General features: G+C 43.6%; 1 protein-coding gene and 1 gene segment (V, D, J or C); one reads left to right on the top strand and one right to left on the bottom strand.

Moving 5' to 3' along the window:
- Positions 1–1,529: 1,529 nt before the first annotated feature.
- On the bottom strand, positions 1,530–12,033 carry LOC137151868 (Ig kappa chain V region 3368-like). The segment is given in 3 exon segments: positions 1,530–3,335; positions 4,009–4,473; positions 11,931–12,033. Coding segments are annotated over 3 exon segments (585 nt in total).
- A 6,733-nt stretch (positions 12,034–18,766) lies between these two features.
- GRAMD1C (GRAM domain containing 1C) overlaps positions 18,767–19,361 on the top strand; it is a 69,410-nt gene continuing 68,815 nt past the window's right edge. The window contains exon 1 of the mRNA XM_067546075.1: positions 18,767–18,806. Within this exon, the coding sequence (XP_067402176.1) occupies positions 18,804–18,806 (3 nt within the window). The 5' untranslated portion in view covers positions 18,767–18,803. The remainder of the gene's footprint in view (positions 18,807–19,361) is intronic.

Below are 19,361 nucleotides of genomic sequence, written 5' to 3'. Positions count from 1 at the left end.
CATTACAAGATCTCACCATGATAACAAGTCAACAGAACAAGGCAGAGTGCTGCTGATAGGTCAAAATATTGACTTTCCATCCCCCTCTGAAAGGAATGCATTCAGGACAAATAGTTTGAGTTTTATAGCGTACCAGTTAGCAGTTGGTGTGACTGAGTATTGCACTCATCCATCAGTCTCAGTTGAAACAGGTGCCAGGTTTTATGCAAGAATTTTATAGCTGACAATGCTAGGGCACTACCTTTTACAATAAGAAACAATGCCAGGGAAAGATCTAGGATGACGCATAAGAAATACACCCCATTCTTCCAAGATACGTAGTAAAGCTAACCACGACTGTACCTGATAATGCGTCAACCTCTTACAAAAGGCTGGTTTGGAAGTTGGCCATACTGCTGTGTATGTAAATGATACAGTAAAGAGTCAGCATGTACTGAAAGCAGGAATGTGTACTGAGGCAAACATTTTTATTATATCTTCAGACAGAGAACGTGGATATCTCAAACAATTGCCCCTTTTGGGTTACAGAATGTGACAAGTTACGACACACCATGCAAGAAATCTATTTAGCCTTTCAGTCTTCTGGTGTCTTCTGTAACCATGCAGCACAAGCTATGCTGTGCAGGAAGGAAGAAAGAGAACAAGTGAGCGATGCAGATATAATACAACACGAACAAGTATCCTACACAGCTAAACTGTCATAGGCATCTTAGACGCAAATGCATGAATTCAGTCTACCCATTGATGTGGTTTAGAAAGCAGCCTTGAAGCAAAAGAGGCTATCACTGGGGGAAATATTCCTAGAATCAGACAGAGGACTGAAAGATGGTAACTCAATGAAGTGGAATGAAACAGCAGTGTGGTGACAGTGACACTTTCCAGGGCTGGCCATCAGGTGGCAGCAATGCTTGAAAGATTGTGGGGGCAGAGAGAGAGAGAGAGAGAGAATCTGGCCACTTTTGTTGCCTAAATGGGAGTGAGTACTTTTGAAAATTTGGTCTTCCATACCCATATGATCTTATGAAGCCACTGTGAGAAAATCCATGTAAGATCTTGAAGGGTGAGGGTAAGAATGGTGGTTCAGACTGAAGGGGGCAGGAGAAGAATTCAAAAACAGTCAGTATTTTGTGCAAAGAGGTACGGCCTGTTCAATGTGCACCTTTGCATGGAAGGTTGTGGGCAAGGTGATCCTTCCAAGTTCTTGGTAGGTGAATGATGCACTTTGTCCACACATGCTGTTACATCCAGTGTAGGCAAAGGGTTGTCTGAAAAACAGACACAGACTTACATCTGTTGTCTTAGTCACTTCAACAGGACTGTCCAACTGTCCTGTTCCTTGCAGGATCAAAGCCCCTGCCCCGTCTGTGATAGCTAAGTGGCTAAATCTACTGGAGTTACTAGAGTACTATATCTACTGGAGTACTTTGGGCACATGTAACATGCTGTCTGTGTTTATGGGAAGCTCATATTTTTATAGTAACTGATCTGAGAATTCGCTGTCTCCGCCATACCTTGGTGAGGTGCTTGTTTTATGCACAGGAGACACTTCCTCAACTGAGGGGTCAAAACTATAATCAGCACCACCAAGCCTCCTATACCAGCTGCCACAACCCCAATGATTGTTCCAATGGATTCTTCTATGCCAAACAACCCTGGGGAAAAAGGCACAGTGATACAAGACATATTATGTGGAGATAGATGCCAGGTGGAGGAGTCACAGAAAATCTTTGGAAGTTACTGGTTTCTACAGTATCCTGCAGAGGATGCTGCCTCCTGTGATGCAGAGTATACTGGTTTCTTGATGGACAAGAAACTGCAGGTCTCTACAATGGAGAGAGTATATTCCACGGCATATCATGTTGATTTATTTCAGTATAGGCAGGAAGCAGCAATACATTATGGGGACTGGAGACAGTGTATTGCACTGTAGTTTATACTGTTTCATGGTTTCAGTGCTGGGCTGTAGACTATACCATGCCGAGAAGTGAATCCTGAGGCAAGCTGCATTTAGGGGGATCTCCCCCATATTCTTCATTCACATAGTGCATGAGCAAACAGTAAAGAATACCTTTCAATATTCTGAGTACTGTAACTTTTCTGCAATGCTCCATATGAGACAGCACCAAAGCGGGGGGGTAAGATCTGAAACCATTTGTTTCTCACTGGGACCTGGGGGTTTCCACTACCACTTGACTGGTAGAGATGTGACAGTTCCCCATTCTTTAGTATCATTGCACCCTGAGGTCCTGGATCAGAATTCACTGGAACTGAATATTGATTTGGGGACATAGAAGGTATCTGATTTTGGGAGGGTGTTAGGGTGGCGAAACAGCAAGAGGGAGTATGTCTTTGGGAAGAAGGAAGTGAAGTGGGGGCACAGGTCAGGGGTCAGCAGGGATGGCCACCATCTTAAAATGGCTGCCACTATGTGATGGTCATAGAATCATAGAAGATATGGGTTGGAAGGGAACTCAGGAGGTCATCTAGTCCAACCCCAACTAAACCATCCCAGCCAGGGCTTTGTCAAGTCGCGCTTTAAAAACCTCTAAGGATGGAGATTCCACCACCTCCCTAGGTAACCCATTCCAGTGCTTCACCACCCTCCTAGTGAAAAAGTGTTTCCTAATATCTAACGTAGACCTCCCTCACTGCAACTTGAAAGTGTTGCTCCTAGTTCTGTCATCCGCCACCACTGAGAACAGCCTAGCTCCATCCTCCCTGGAACCCCCTTTCAGGTAGTTAAAGGCTGCTATCATGTTTGTGGACATTGTATCTTTACATCTGAAATGCAATAATTTCCCCATGTGATTCTTTCAAAGAAGAATCCAGCAAAACTGCCAGATTGACGCACAATCAGAGTTAGATCAAGTATTCATTACATCCCTGTTTGCTGATAAATTTACCATGCACTAGAAAATGTGAACAACATTGTTCCCTTTGATGGTTACAGGACAGATCCTGAGATTTTTACTCAGTTTTTAATAAGTCCTTAGCTAGGAAAGTGCCTACTGACTTCAATGGGCGTTGCCTGAGTTTAAAAAAGGCTAGACCTCAGAATTCGGCCATGAATCAGCGTTTCTTAAGTTAATTCCATTGACCTACTCACCTGCTTAAAATTAAGCATCCTTTGCAGAATAATGATGAGGTTGCTCCCTCATTTGAATGAGGTGCATTCAAATAAGCACCTGTTTGAATGCTTTACTGAATCAGGGCCTACATGCAGAGGAGGCAGCTTATCAGCAGGTGTCACTACAGTTTAAAGGCCTTTGCGATGGATCTCTTTTACAACCACGTAAAATGGGACAGAAGGAAAGCAAAGTTCTGGAAGAATTTGTCTGAAGGGACAGTCAGAAGGACATGGAATAGTTAGAGGAAAAGGAATTGCTTCCGAGAGATATCAGAGTAAAGGCATAAAGTGAGTTAAAATATTAGACAGAGCTTCAGGAAAAATGTCTTAACAGTGACTATTACAGCGTACAAAAACCTCCTATGAAAGGGGCGGAAATGCCAAAACTAGTGGGGGCGAAGCCGAGAGAATATATTATGAGGAACAATCCTATAGTTTGGTGCATAGTTTGGCCAAGAGGTGGACTAGTTAACCTAGTAGGTCTTTTCCATCTCTAATATCTCTGATTTATTTGGATCAGTTTTAGGAGCCCAAGATTTGTGGTAAATAATGTCCACCGTGAGTTAGATTTCTCTCATTCCCTGGCCCCTTTCATTCAAGTCTATTGCTGGAATGATGCGTTGCCTCAGGAAGATGGAAAGGCAGCTACACTGGTCATGAAGCACCCCTTGTGGGGATGAGCTAGGTTAAGGATGCTGTCAGAACAAGCCCATGTGAGATTTCACCAGACAATGACCAAGCTCTTGTGACAGGCATACTCTATACTGCTGTCACCGTTATTTGACCAATTAATATTAGCTCCAGCCCTCCACTTCCATCTACTAGTGCACAGACCAATTTGGCGAGGGTAAAAAAGAAGTGAAAAGAACACAAAATATTACCCAGTGCCCGCTTGATCCTGAGCTTTGTGCCATTCCCCGTCACCACCTTCCCATTGGACAATGTCACCTGGCAGAAATAAATGCCGTGATCACTGACTGTCACGTTGAGGATAGTCAGGGAGGCATCCCCTTGGGATAGGTTCCCATTTATGAAAGCCCTGGAGTAGTTTGTCAAGAGCGTCACGTTGTTCTCCAGCAGATCCCTCTGCCCCGTTTCATCCTCTTTGTACCACTTCACTGGCAGCTTGCTCAGGGATGGGCCCCGGGGACTGTGAAATTGGCAATTCAGAACCACGGTTTCGCCCTCTTTGGCTTTTTCCTTGGCTGGGTTCTGAGCCACAAATGGAGACCATGGCTCAGGGGTGGTTGTCCCTGGAGGCAGCACTGCCGAGTGTGCTGTAGCAGGTCTGCTCAGGGTGATGGTTGCGTTCTCCTTTGCTGCATCTTCCGCACTAATGTCGACAGCTGCACAGGAAGAGAGCAAAAGGAACGGCGTTGAGGTTAATAGAAAGATAAAAACATAAATAATGTTCTGGCTGTTCCCTAACAGTGGCCAGAGCAAAGAAAAGCATTGACTGGAGCCTGAAGACAATAAGTATCATTATGGGACTGGTCCTTTCCTGATCCTCATTGGTTCTGGCCCAATGACTAACCAGAGGTGGATTGCTTGTGTCACAGCCTAAATCCCCCAACTGCTCCTCACTCTTCCCAGCCCAGCAAACGCTGGGACCCCCCCCCCACCTTCTTACCTTACAGATCTTTAAGGGGAAGGTGCACCCTGCAGGGTGAAGGAAAAAGGGAAGTTAGTTGGATGGCTGGGGTGAGTTTGGCTGGCTGGTATCTCAGGTACGCAGACAATCTCAGTTCTGCATGCTTACTAAGGCCAAGCTTTTTTCCACATGGGTGCCTAGTGTTAGGCTTCTAAGTCCATATTTAGGCACCTAAATAGGGGACTTGCTTTTCAAAAGGATTGAAGTCAGTGGGAGCTGCTAAGTGCTTAGCACAGCTGAAAAGCGGGTCACTTACTAAGGTGCCCAGATATAGATTTAGGAGCCTAAGGTTAGGCTACCGTTTTTTAAAATCTTGGCCAAAACTTTTGGCAGCACTGGGTGTGTTTGTGAATTTATGGAAATCTTCAACCCAGTCTCTGTTCAAATGAGTTTAAGGCTGAATGCGAATATTTCCCACAGCTTTAGTATTTCTCGCTCATTAACTTTTAAATATACCACCTGCCCACTTTCTACTGTGAGAACCTGATTTTTATCCACACTGCTCTCAACTCCAAGTGCACCAGGCAGAGGAGAGCACTGGTCAGAGGTGCTGGACTGGCAGCAGATACCCCGTGGTGTCAAAGTCACCCAAGTGGAGCTCCCACACTGTGGAGAAAGGGAAAGGAACAGAGAGCAAGCGGAGGAGAAATACAAAGCAAGGGAGGAGATGGAATGAGGTGGGGAGAGAGCAAAAGAAGAGCAACAAAGTTAAAAAGATAGCAAGTTTTGGAGGGAAAAGAGGGGACAAAATGACAGAAAGAGGTGAGAGGAGGAAGAGGAGAGAGACTGGAGAGAAATTAAAAGGGATGGAAGAAGAGAACTGAACCAGCCAAGAGAGGCCACCAAGGAGGGCTACTGAGCTAAATACCATTAGGTAGCTCCTTTATGGGTCGTGGTATGGTAGGAAGGACAAGGATGGGACTTGATTTGATGTTCGCTCAACAGAAAGATGATTGGTAGTCAGCCCATTCACTGCCTCTCTTGGTTGGAAGCCAACAGTATATGAATATCCCACACTTTTGACAGCTGGCATCTTGAAAGACAGAAGAGGCACTCAAGAACACTACCAACAGGCTTTTAGCTGTTTATTAACAAGTCTATTGACAGTACCCAGGGTGAGGTTCAAAACCAGAGGAAAGTCAGCATTGCCCTGCTGCTATTTATATATATAAATAATTGAGATGCTATGTCGAGATTTCAAACTGCATTTCCCTGCACTGCTTCTAATCATAGTATCAAACAGCCACAAGCTCTGGGTCAGCTGAGTGCTCCTCATTTCTGGAAACAAACCTCAGCTCACAAAACCGAGGAATCTTTTCCCTCTGAAATGCCTTAGTGGAACAACTGGCTGGGGTATCGAGCACTAAAACAAACCAGCAACAGAACCAATTTTTAAAATACTTTTAAAGTTCTATTATCTTTTTAAAAATAATTCTTGTTCCCCCAATAACCACCTACAACCTATCATAGTGGAATACAAGACATTACGTGATGAGGGGCTGATTTTCCATTACCTTAAGTCCAATGTTGCTGTTTACAGAGTGCAGAGTAACTTAAGAGGGGTAAAATGCTATCATTCTCCTTTGGTAGTGTTTGACCCTCATGCTGCCCTCATTGGGCACAGCTATACACGAGGACCCAAGGTGTAAGGCAGAGGAGAATCAAATCCCTATGCTCCAGGTTAAGAGGGATCATTTGGAATGGCTTCTCCATTTACACACATGCAAAATCTCTTTTGTGGTTATGTGATGCTGTATGATTGGATGTGACCATGACCATTTATATAATTGATATTACCACTGTGATACAATTGCAACAAATCTTGTACAAAGTATGTCACGTAAGGTGTCAATGGAAAAGTTATGATTTACTATTATGATTATCCTGGTTATATGCATGTATCATCTTTGTATCTGAAGTTATGAATATTGGCTATGCACTGGTAGCTTAGACATGTGCTGTATTCCTGGGTAGCACCCATCAGATAGATTTACGTCAAGGCCAAACAGCTATATGTTGATGGTGCGTGCCATTAAGGACACTTCACCCTAACAATGGGCCATAAAAGAAACTCATCCCTCCCAGTAAGCCTTTCTGTGGATGCCTCAGCAAGAATATGAGCAATGGCTGCTCCTGTGAGTCATCAAAGAGTGTAAGGACATGTGATATGCTCATGTGACCCAGGAACCACAGGAACTTGCTACAAACAAGAGCTGTGAGCTTTTGTTTCAGACAGTAAATTTCCAGGCACGTGGCAGAGGATATAAAAGACCCCTGAGATATCTCCATTTTGCCTCTTTCCTGCCCTGATTCTCCGGACTGTGCATTTTTCAACTAAAAGGAGCATTTTGAACTATGGACTGAGGACCTTCCAATCTTTTGGACATTACCAGAGACACTTTACAAGCTAGCAGTCTTATATCATCACTGCTACAAACCTGATATAAGAACTTTGCTATTATTTTTATGTCTATGATCTGTTAACTATTATTAACTCTCTTATTCTTTCTTTTATTATGAAAGTTTTTGTTTTTAGATACTCACAAATTGGCATCAACCTGATTATTGGGTAAGGTCTGAGTTATATATTGACCTGGCTATGTGGCTGTCTCTTGGGGTTAGAAAGACCCTATATTTGATTAAATCGGTTGTCAGTAACCTCTCATCATACAGTCCAGTGTCTGGGTGGTGAGACAAGGACTGGAATGCCTAACTGTTAACCAGGTGAAACAGAAATTTACTTTTGTTACTTGCTTGGTATGGTCTAATAAGAGAATAACCATCAGTCTGGGGTGAGTCTGCGCTATTTCTCAGCAGTTTGTGCTGAATCTGGCGTTCTCAGCTATGACCCGCTGAGGAATGGTGACAGTTTATAATTAGAATTAGTAATTATTTGTGTTATGGCAGTGACTAGGGGGCCCAGTTATAGTACCCCAGTGTGCAAGGTACTGTACTAAACCAGAACAAAAGGACAGTCCCTGCCCAGCCCCAAAAAGCTCACAACCTACATATAAGAGAACGGGCAACAGATGGATACAAAGATATGGAGAGTACAAGGTAGTTGTTAGGATCTTTTACAGACTGTCAACAAAACCAGTGTTAAACATTTACACAGTGCTTGCATTCTGAAACGCTTTACAAAATGTGCCATACGACAGACAAAATGCTTGCCTGTGAGGTGGCAGCCCGCATCCTAGAGAAGAGCATAAGAGTAGCACAGCATACCAGTGGCTGTAGTGGCCCATGTGACATAGAAGAGACAGGACTCAGTTGCAATAAGAAAAGGGATTTTTTTTTATTGAGACCACTAGATATATACAGTGCCTGTGATTCTCTCAGACTCTCTAGCTCCCAAATTGGCTAACACAGTCTGTGCGGCCTCATGTCACCACACAGGATGACTGCTGTGTCACACTCCAGAGGTGGCCGCATTTCTGTGGTGAGTGAGTAATCACTGTCCATGTGGTCTATAAAGCTCTTTAGAATGAAAGGCATTTCAGATATTAACCATATTCTTCACTTCCTATTCCTTACAGTGACAGTTCATGGTCAAGCAGCTACCACATTCCACTCCAGAGCTCCGTGTCAGTGCTGAGTTACCAATCTTTAAAATATGGGCTATAAATCACTTTGGAATGAGAGGCATTTCAATGAGACAGGTATTCTCCTTCACTTCCTGTCCCAAACTGTGCATACATTTTGCTGTGTGCTGTTAAACAGCTGCCACATTCCACCCCAGATGTGGCTGCATTTCAGTGGTGGATGAAAAAGATTAATACACAGTTATGTACGAAAGTTTGTAAAATGCTTAGGGATCAGTTGGGATGAAAGGTGTTATGGAAACATAAGATGATGCTTATAAATGCACATTATCTTCATATTTTCTGCACAGTTCTGACGCTTGATATACATTTGCTATGTCAGTATCATAACATCGTGAAGGATAGTAACATGCCACTGAGTCAGCCACCTTTCCTTGCTTGTAAAATGCCATAATCAGAATGCACCGTCATAGGATGAGTACCCTAATCGCTCTCGAAATGGTTGCATGTGGTTAGAGTCTGCTGTACCAAGAGGTTATCTCCCAACATTTCAGAACTATAAACACAGATATCATCATAATTATACTTAGGGCCCCATTGTATCTCCACTTCTAGAAGGGGGAAGGAGGTGAAATCCATGGATTTGGCTTGGGAAGGCACAGAATGGAGGAAAGAGACAGCTCCCCTCTTCCTCTCTATTGGTGCTCCTCAGGGATCCAGCACCAAGTGTAGGGAGGGAAGCAGGAAAGATTGGGAGGGATCAGGATGGGATCCCTACACTTTGGTCACTCTACACAGTATGCTCCTCCCACCCACCTAGGGGAGGGAGGCCAACAGGAGCAAGTTACTGAAAGCCGGGACTTGTTTGAGGGTTCCATTATTGGGGGGTGGGGGGCAAGTGGAAATTTGGCGGGGGGCCTTTGATGTTGCTATTTAAAAATCAAACCACTTTCCAGGGCTAATTAGACCCATGGAGAATATTGGATTTTATGAGTTTTTAAAAGTAAAATATGTCACTGTGTCAGTACTTTGCTGTGGTTTATAATATAGATAAAGGATGAAGACACTCCAATCGGCTGCTGTTCCACTGCTTAACAATGAATTTCTTTGTATATATTTTGGCTTTTCTGACAATAATTTAGGGCTCCTTGAAGATCATTTGCGCAGGGGTCAAATGTCCCCTTTGCCTCTCCAGTAGTGCCAGGCCTATTGCAAACAGAGTCTGCAGTAACATGTGCACAGGACTTGTGTCTGAAGGTGGCTTGGGAAAGTGAAGATGGGGAGAGGACAGCTGCAGGTGGGAATGGGAAGTGTTGAAGAGCAGGAGTTCCTGAAGCTCCCGCTACTATCTGGGGTAAGCCCTACCACCCCCCTTTCCCAACCCCCCCAAAAATCTGAGGGAACGCTCTAGGGGAGAAAGCATCAGGCAGCCTAGCTGCTGAAAAGGTACTTTTCGGTGGCTGTAGGGTCAGGGACCAAAGGTGAAGAGCTGTTCAGTCAGGCTTCAAGGTGTGTCTACACTGCATCTGGGAGTGAGCACCCAGCCTGGGTCCACAGACTTGTGTTGGTGGGGCTCACACTAGTGCGCTAAAAATAGCTGTGTAAATGTTGCGGCTAGGACTAGAGCTCACATGTGCAATCTCATTGATGATTCCATTGACATTACAGAGGGGAAACTGAGGGCTCTGTGCTTTTCAGTTAAGTTACAGGATAAAGGTTCAGCAACACAAAGGTATTTTTACACAAAGTCAAATGGTCTCTTAGTCTGACTGTGCATCAGAAAGCTCGCAAGTGTTTGTTTAGTTGATGCGGTGGATTTGCGTAGAATCTATGTCCCATCATTAATCTTTGTTCTCCACAATCATCAGCCTTTAACTTTGCTGCATAATGAAGTGTTGTTGTAGCCATGTCAGTCCCAAGATATTAGAGAGACAAGGTGGGTGAGTCCATATCTTTTACTGGACCAACTTCTGTGGGTGAGAGAGACAAACTTTGGAGCTTATATAGAACTCTTCTTCAGGTTTAGGAAAGGGACTCAGAGTGTCACAGCTAAATACAAGGTCTGTGGAAGCTCAAAAGCTTGTCTCTCTCACCAGTAAGGTACCATTTTTACATAGTCACTTTTTTATCATAACTGCACATTAATTATATTTTGTAATATCATCTCTGTTCATCACAAGTTTTACTTCCACCTTGAAATAATTCACCTTGTCATCTGCTGTGATTCTGTATTTTTGTCTCAATATGCATCTCTGAGATTGCAATTAATTACTAAGAATCGGAACCCAAAAGAGTGGTCTGTGTCTTTTAGTGCCAGCTGTATTTTTGGTCTTCACTGTGAAGATGACAGCACAGAGTGGTTGGGGTATTTTCCATGTTGCAAAACTGGAGAGTGTCTAGTTCACTGATATTTAAATAGACAATGTCCTTATGTTGGCATGCAGGAATATTTCTTGCCAAATGTTTTGTTTGTCTCTGCCACTAAGCTCTTTTTATTCCACTTTCTTTATTAGTATAGTGATGGGTATCTCCACCTCTCATGTGGAAGTCAGGTCTAATTCCCTGATGGATCTATGTTTTTTGCTTAAGATACTTAAAATTAGGCTGACCAAAGCACTGGGAAATATAGTAGAGGGGACAATCCTCTTTGGCCAGGAGGAATGGATTAGGTAACCTCATAAATAATTTTAATATAAAGTGCAGATTTTCATATCTAGGGCCAGGTCCTGAGGAAAACAGAGGGCAGGTTAAAGAGCATGAGTAGCTCAAAGATGGAATAAAGCTTACTTTTTCTCTCTCCCAAACCTGTGTGCATGGCTGGTCCCTGGAATAAATCGGAGCAGCCTATGGGCTTTAATTTATGCCAGGTGCTAACAACCTCAAAGAACCAACATGGTAGTTGGAGATTGGCATAGGATGTGGGTCTCCTGGTCATGCCCCAATTCCTTTGGCCACACCCACTAAATGGACATTTGGGAGGGGAGTGGCATAAGAGTCTTTAAAGAAGCTCTCCACCACTGGAGAATTCCCCTATATTGCAGTGACTATCTTGTGGGTGGTTATGCTAGCTTTATAGCTGGGATCTGTCAGCAATCCAGTGCAATACGGCCATATCACATCCCTGGATCTGACCCCCTAAATTCTATAATTAAGTGATAAATGACTATATATACCTCTGCTTAATTTATAAGGCTTTTTCACATTGGTTGAGGTTGGCTTTGGAAAATTAATATTTATAACTGCTTTGAGACCACAATTAATAGCTAATATGTCAGAAAACCAAACTAGCCATAAAGCTTCTGCTAATGAAGGTACATAGTCAGACTTCTCAAGAACGAAGGGAAAATATATTTTCTCTGAAAAGACAAATTTCCCTTTTGGGATGAAACGCAAACATGCCTATGAGCTAAATAGGAATAGATCTATAAACAAGAATGTGTTTTTCAGTGCCAAATCCAGTACTGAATGTAACCCACAAAGTTCCTTCTGTATCCTGAGAAGTCCTTAGGGGAGAATGGCTTTAAAAAAAAAAAAGCCTCACAAGCCAAACTCCAGAAATAAGCCAAACTGCTCCACATTAAGGAAGAGGTTTAAACAGATCAGTACTTACCCACCCACAAGGAGAACAGGAGAAAAGGCACTGCATAGCCATAGAATTTCCCAGCTTGATGTTTCATAGTTGCTGAAGTATCCAGTCACTCTGCCCTTCCCTGTCTCTCAGATTATATGGGCAAAAAAATATGTCTCTGTTGTTGCAATAGACGTTCACATTCTGCCCCCTGAAAGTCACACTTTCTAAAGTTACCACAGCTTCAAGTTCACAGAATGCTACCTGGCTGACTGCCACATTTTAACTTGTTTAACATGCTGTCGGAATGTGGGGGACACCAATTATTCTCTTTTTTGCTTTGGTCATGTGTACCCCAGCACGGGAACCTGGAATTGATGACTGGCTATTCAGATATTCAACAGAGGGTCCCTTGTCTGTTGAGCCCCAAATGGAAGTGGAAAAAGAAATAGCATTGGCTTGATTTTTTCAGCAGCTGGGCATCCATAATTCCTACTGATTCCATTGGGAGTTGTGGATACTTGCTGCCTATAAAAATCTGGCCATATGTGTTGTGCATGTGATGAAAATATATTCCCTCAAAGTACTTTTTCGGTGTAGTGTAAATCCCGATTAACCAAATGTTGGTTAATTTTAACCCATGGTTAACTGAAGTTTGGTTATGGGCTATGTCCCCTGGGGACGGAAAAGGGGATGGAAAATAGGAGACCTGTTTACAAAGCTGACTAATGTACTGTCTTGTTGTTTGTGGAAAGTAAATCCAGGCTTGCACACAGGAACAGGTCCAATGCTATTTTATGGGAAGAGCTCCAGCAGCCAGTTTCACATACTGTAACAGCTCTCTCAGTACCCACTGATCCTGCTGGCAGTGTTATAGCTGCATGGTGGACGCATCACACTAGCTGACTGGCTAGCATGTCCTTCCTGAGCTCTGGCGTTGGGGACCTGCTTTCTTGAAGCCCACTGGCTGTCTTTCCTATTCTTGGAATAAGCTGAAGATTTTGGCTGTTCCTCAATACCCTTTTGATAAAAGGGAAACGTACTCTTACGTTCTGGTGAAGATTCTGTTCCACGTCATTTAAAAGTTTCCAGTAAGGGAGCCTGAGTACTTTTTTTTTTTTTACTTAGGGGAGGAACAAAAAGAGTGAGGAACAAAGCTGTAGGGCTATTGAATTGTACTGCTATTGTTATAGGCCTGTTTCTTAAAGACCCCTGTTAACTTTTGGCTTCCCAAATCTAGTGACTTGATATAAGCGACTGCTTACTTGATCTAATTTTGGGCTGTGCTCGGACCCATGCTGATAGCTATATAGATGGATGATGGCTCCACAAGGTCTTTCCCAAGTGTTTTAAAGGAGCTGGAAAAAGCAACATTTTCGTCCATGCTTTAAGCTTCTGAAAAGAATCCGTAAATCTTCAATTTGCACCTATGTTGTCAATGCAGAGTCCATACAGGTATTTTTTATTTTATCTCAGTATTTCTCTGGGGAAATCCAGGAGCTATAAGGAGGAATTAGAGCATTGGATTGTCTGGAATCCTAGAACTAGAGCAGGCAGCAACTCTGTAATGCTGCCTATTGATATACAAGGGGGCCCTTCAGTTTCCAAGCACTGGTACAGAACCATAGAATTGTCCCTTCTGACTAATAATCACGGGGAACTGGAAGGAGCGAAAGTCCACTTTGATTTTTCAAGACTGGAGGCCTGTGTTTCCACAACAGTGGGCTCTGAATGATGCTGCATGATGAGCAAAAAGAGATATGATCATATAAGGGAGTTAAACACCAAATTTGAGGAAATAGGTACTGAGACATAAAAACATTGTGTGTGCCCTGAAGGAGTAGTCCATGCTGTAAGCATTACTGCAATGTTGTTGTTTATGCTCACCTCATCCTGTATTTATATTTTGTTTGTGCGTCTCCCAATAAATTTGTTACTCCTGAGAAAAAAAGTCAGAACAGCAGTTTCTAAACCAGAAAACAAGGAATGATCAGCTGTTGCTAACTCTCACGATTTTATTAGGAGTCTTGTGATATGGTGTTTTGCTTAAAGCACCAGCTTGTGGAGTCACGTGATTATGAGAGATCTCAGCTTTCACTTAAAAAAATAAAGTAAATTTTCATCACTCTTCATTGAGGAGAAAAGCTTGAAAACATGAACCTAGAGGTTCAAAATCCAGAAGGCAAAGCAAAAGAATCCCGATTTTATTATTTTTAAACTGAGCTCATAATTTTCAAATGCTTGATATTAGCAATACTGGCATTGGCCTGTCTGCTCTGGCAGCTGGGCGAGGACTCCAGTCTCAGAGATTATCACCTTGAGTAGTGTGACACTTGGGTGCCTACCAGAGCACTGCAGTTTATGGCCCATCATGCCCCCCACAGCAATGGCCTCAAACGGCCTCTCAGGAAAGCAGCAAGAAAAGAGGATTTCTCTGGCTGGGGCATATGTAGGCTATTACTGTCAGCGGGAGAGGCAGTGCTGCTGGGTTTGGGGAGGAAAAGGATGAAGAAACACAACTTGAGGGAGGAGAGCAGTGCTGGGAAAGGGGTTCCCAGGGTATGGGAGTAGGATCTGAGGGGGAGCCCGGGCTGTATTGGGAGAATGGAGCCTGGGGAGGGGGGGTGTCCTGTGGGGGAGGGGCCAGTTAGATGGAGGCAAGTGGAAAGCACAAGTGTAAACCTTTCGCCACCCCTGGCTTACACAAATAATTAATAAAGGAAACAAAATGGCTGCCGAGCTAGGGCAGGCGGGGGAGGGTGGAACCTGGAGTGGCTGCTAACGGCTGCTAGGGGGAGCTGCGCAAGTGCAGCAGGTGTTTGTGGGGAGTAGGAGGGCGCAGCACCTCCCTGCCGACTGGGGAGAGACGGCACCTGTGCATGGGCCAGCAGGCGGGAGACTCGTGTTCTGGCAGGAGAGGCCTTGGAGACCAACACTGAAGCCAGAGGGAATGGAACCTGCCAAGACTCCTCTGAGCCCCCAACAGGTAATGGGGCTGCGGGGCTGTTGCCTCCTGTAGGCCAGGATAGGGGTGGGAGACCCCAGGGTGGGGGAGTTGGAGTGAAGAAGACCCACACCACCCGCCATACACCACCCTATTGAAACCCAGTCCCCTGACCCATGCCCACACTAGCCATAACCATGCACTGGCCTTACCCTGCGACCCATCATATCCCACGCCTCCCCAGCCTACTGCATCCCAGTGCTCGACCCCTGGCCCCTGCACCCGGATGTGCCTCTCTGACTTGAAACACCTCATGCCCCTTGCCCAATCTGCTGTGCTTCAAGCCCCCCCGATTCACCATGCCCCGTCTCCTAAATGATCAAATCCCTGATCCACTGCTCTCATCCCCTCACAAATTGATGTAGTCCCGACCCCCTGCAGCTCCTCATTGACCCACTACTCACAGAGGTGGAGTTTTTCCTCCTTGTCACACTGCTCAATTTGTGTTTATAATGTAGGGATTTGAAGGCACAAGTTTGTAGGCACATATTTTCAAATGTGCCCATGAACGTTGGGTACCTCTATTTGTGGACATCCAACTTGAAACTCTCATGGCCTGATTTTCAGAGGTATTGAGCACTCACAGCTCCAAGAGAAATCAGTTGGAATTCTCTCAAGAGTGGTCCCGAAAAACTCAGCACCTGAAATTATGAACATTTTGGCCTTTATTTATAAGGATGCTGACTAGATAAACTTATATTAAGAATATGCCTTACCTGTGTTAAAACTAACACCTTGAGCTGAAACTGAAAGTACTAAAAATCTGACTTAGCTTTCGTTATGTGGTTTATGCTTCTTGTATATTTTATTGAACTCGGATAGTGAAAAGAGGCTGGTCAGTTTCACTTTTGATTTCACTATTTATTTACATATTTTATAACTTTTAACAATGAATGAGGCAAACAAGGAACTACGGTTTGTACAGCATCTAGCACAATGGGCTTTCGGGCCCCATGACAGGGGATCCTAAGTGCTACTGCAATACAAATAATAAATAAAGATAATAACCAAGAAAAACAGTCACCTGATTCTAAGGGATGTCTTCAGGCATAAAAGAGAGACAAATATGTGTGTGTTTCTTTACTTTCATAGTTAAACTACATACATGTCAATAGCCAAATGTGTCTATTTAGGAAAGAGAGTCTCTATTTTTATCAGAGGCACAATAAATATGATAGATGTATATGGCATTTTAAAGACACTTAAGTAAGTCCATGGTGCTAAGGATTTTGCAATATAAAGGGCATAATTCTGCTCCCATTGAAGTCAGTAGCAAAATAATAATAATAATAATCACCTAGCTCTTATATAGCACTTTTCATCAGTACATCTCAAAGCAGATCAGTATCAGTATCCCTATTTAATAGATGGGGAAACTGAAGCAGAGAGAGGCAAAGTGACTTGCTCAAGTTGATCCAGCAGGCCAGTGGCCAAGCTAGGAATAGAAACCAGGTGTCCTGAGTCCCAGCCCAGTGTTCTTTCCATTAGATCATACTGCCTCCTAAAAGTTTACATGATCACAGCCTGAGGTGACATAACTCCATAACTCCCTTTGCCTTCAGTGGGAGCAGGGTTGGTCCCTAAATTAGACCACAGTTAGGGATAACAGACAAAGGCTGTGGGACATGAGAAGGATGGGGGTTATAAAACAACAAACCATATGAGATATGCTTGTTATGTGTAAATCTTGTTGGTTGCTTTACTGTTTTATTTATTTATTTCGGGCTATGTTATTAATACACCTACAGCCTGAGGGAGCAAAATCCACCAGTCAGGCAAGTGTGGTGGAGAAGAAATTATTCCTGGACCATCATTATTCAATCAACTGGCTTATGGCTGGAGGAGGCATTTGTGGTTGCATAGAGCCAACTTTTCAAGTGAGCTCAGTCAGGGCCTTTTTTTTTTTTTTGTCCCCCCAAAAGAGCTCAGCAGGCTGGGTGCAAGAGGCATACTGAGCTCTGTCAAAAATCTATCCCCATGTGTCATTCTGTGAGCTGCTGGCTGCTGAGTATGTCTGAAAATTTGGACCCATTTGTGAGTGCTTAGCTCTGTTGAAAATCTCACCCAAAGTCCACAGGACGAGAAGGATATTCCAGGAATAAGGGGCCGGGTGAGAAAGGACCAAGAGTTACTCAAGGGAGAAAGAGACCAGGGGAGGAAGATGCATTAATCTGGCAGATCATAGGATGCAACTAAATCTATTGTAGTTGTAACCAAAGGTGGAGAGCATGATGGTATATCAAAATATTTACAGAATAAAGTAATTCATAATGATTGCTTCCTTGGAGAACACATCTTCAGCAAGATCTTGTGTGTGCTTGAATCTAAAAACCATTAAACCCAATCATAACTGATGTTCTTTTATTTATTCTCCTCATTTCGCCTTCTAGTTCTCCTGCACTAGCAACATTCTGTTTCCAATATACCAGGGCAACATTTAAATCCAGTTTTGTTTTCACAGATTTTTTTTTGAATGTCATTAAAATATTTATCTTTTTATTGGGTTTTATAACACTTGTTTTTCTCCTGCGCACATTTTGGGGCTAGACTACTTTTGAATACTGTTCAGTTATATCAAGTTTTTTTCTCATTGGAGGCCGGTTTTCACATTTTCCCCGCTAGGTGGCTCCGTGGAGTAATATTTAAAATCATTATACATTTAAACTATGATAATCCATAAGTGTAATACCATATTGATGGATTACACAACATAAAAAGTCTAATAACACCCCATATTTATATAGAACCTTTCATTCAGAAGAACTGGTCCTCAAGGTGCTTTTTAAACTAGGATGAATTCATCACATACCACTGAATCAACACTAATAATAAAATAAAAAATAATAATAGCTTTTAAGCACTACAGAAGTTGGGGTTTTGAATTATTGTTATTGATTTTACTTTATTCAGGTTCAAACCTAATTACAGAGTTATTAGTGAAAGAAAACAGAAATTATTCATGAAGGTGTGATGGTAGAATTATAGCCAAAACACACTGTTCCTGTGAAATTATTTGTGGGACTGGGGAGCAGAAAACCTAGTGAAGATCCCCTCATTGAGTTTTCCGTGGGTGATCCTTTCGGGGGCAGGAGCTGTGGTAATAGGGTCCCCTCCAGATTCCCATGAGAATAAGTCCTTCTCTGCTTGAAGCTTTGTGAGTCTGCACCAGCTCTGGGATACCTTAGTCTCCCTTCTGAAACCTTTGGAGACAGGCTGTCATTGTCCAAGAGACACACCTTTAAAGGGGGTGAGGGGTTCCCGGCGCAGAGACAGTCATAAAAGAGGTAAGGCATCCCCAGGCTGCATTAGCACTCTGCTTGCTTCTCTTTGGGGCTGGTGGGAGAGCCTTGTGCAGCTTATGGAGCTTTATGAGTAGTCTTGGCAGACTTTCTTCCAGCTGTAGATTGCTCTCTCTCCAGAATGGGCTTTCTGGAATTAGGCGGGATGAGATGGGAAGAGTGCCAGGGAGTCAACCGACATCTTCCCTTTGCCCGGGAAGTGGGGTTCAACGTGGAGGGACTATGGCACCATACCCCGCATCACTCATAGGATACAGGAGTTTAAAATGTGATTTATTTTTCAGACTGTTAACAAAAATGTAGCTGTCCCTGCATACAAAATGAAACATTCTAAGGAAGGTACTAGCTGTAAGGGGAGCTCTATACCAGGCCCTGACCCTCAGATAGCTAGCTTCATATTCCTTTTCATTAGCCAGCTTGTTCTCTGTAGCAGTTAGATATCAGCTAACTCTCTTAGTGTCAGGTTTACTCCTTTTATATATAGGAGCCTTTCTCGACATAGTCTTCTTACTGCAGCTGGCCCTTTAAATTGCAGAGAAGGCGGCAGCTGCAGCCCTATGGTGCTCATTTTAGAGGCAATCAGCTAGCAGGTTGCATCTCTTTCTTCTCTCTATGGTAAGCATTTGGTTCTTCTCTCTTCATTTTTGCTTTCCAGCCTTGTTAAGGGCCTGCTCCTTTCATGGGTGGCTTTTAAACCACTTGGCTTTTTAACCAGAGGTTTAATAGTCTCGTCAAACTCTGTTGTATGTGAGACCTAATCGACCAGTGTGTTTGTTTGCTTCATCCTAAATCCTTTAATGCCAGCTGCTGGGCTATTGTTCCCTTCCAAGCTAGCTACTCAATAACAGCTGCGAAAGCAACAAGCTGCCTAGATCGGTCATACTGTGACTCAGAGGAGTGGTGTTGCTTGTTCCCCCTCATCTCTGCTATTTGTGAGGGTTGATTGGCTAGGACTGTCCATCTTTACTCAGGATTTTGCAGGGAGGCTGTTCTGCTTACTCCCTCACCAGTCCTGTGTTTGTGAGTGGGGACCAAGGAGGGACTAGCAGGTCAGCTTGCTTTCTGCACTTCATCTCGCCTAGACAGACAGACAGGGTTTTCAGGGGAGTGGGCTGCCTGCTTTGTCCCACTCTTTGGCAGCAGCATTCAAAACTTGACTTTGCCTTGGAG

This window comes from Emydura macquarii, unplaced genomic scaffold, assembly GCF_026122565.2.
Source record: "Emydura macquarii macquarii isolate MOO-44397 ecotype Brisbane River unplaced genomic scaffold, CSIRO-AGI_Emac_v2 contig_1119, whole genome shotgun sequence".
Lineage (NCBI taxonomy): Eukaryota > Metazoa > Chordata > Testudines > Chelidae > Emydura > Emydura macquarii.
Note: the sequence above shows the minus strand (reverse complement) of the source record. Positions and strands in the feature narration are given on the sequence as shown.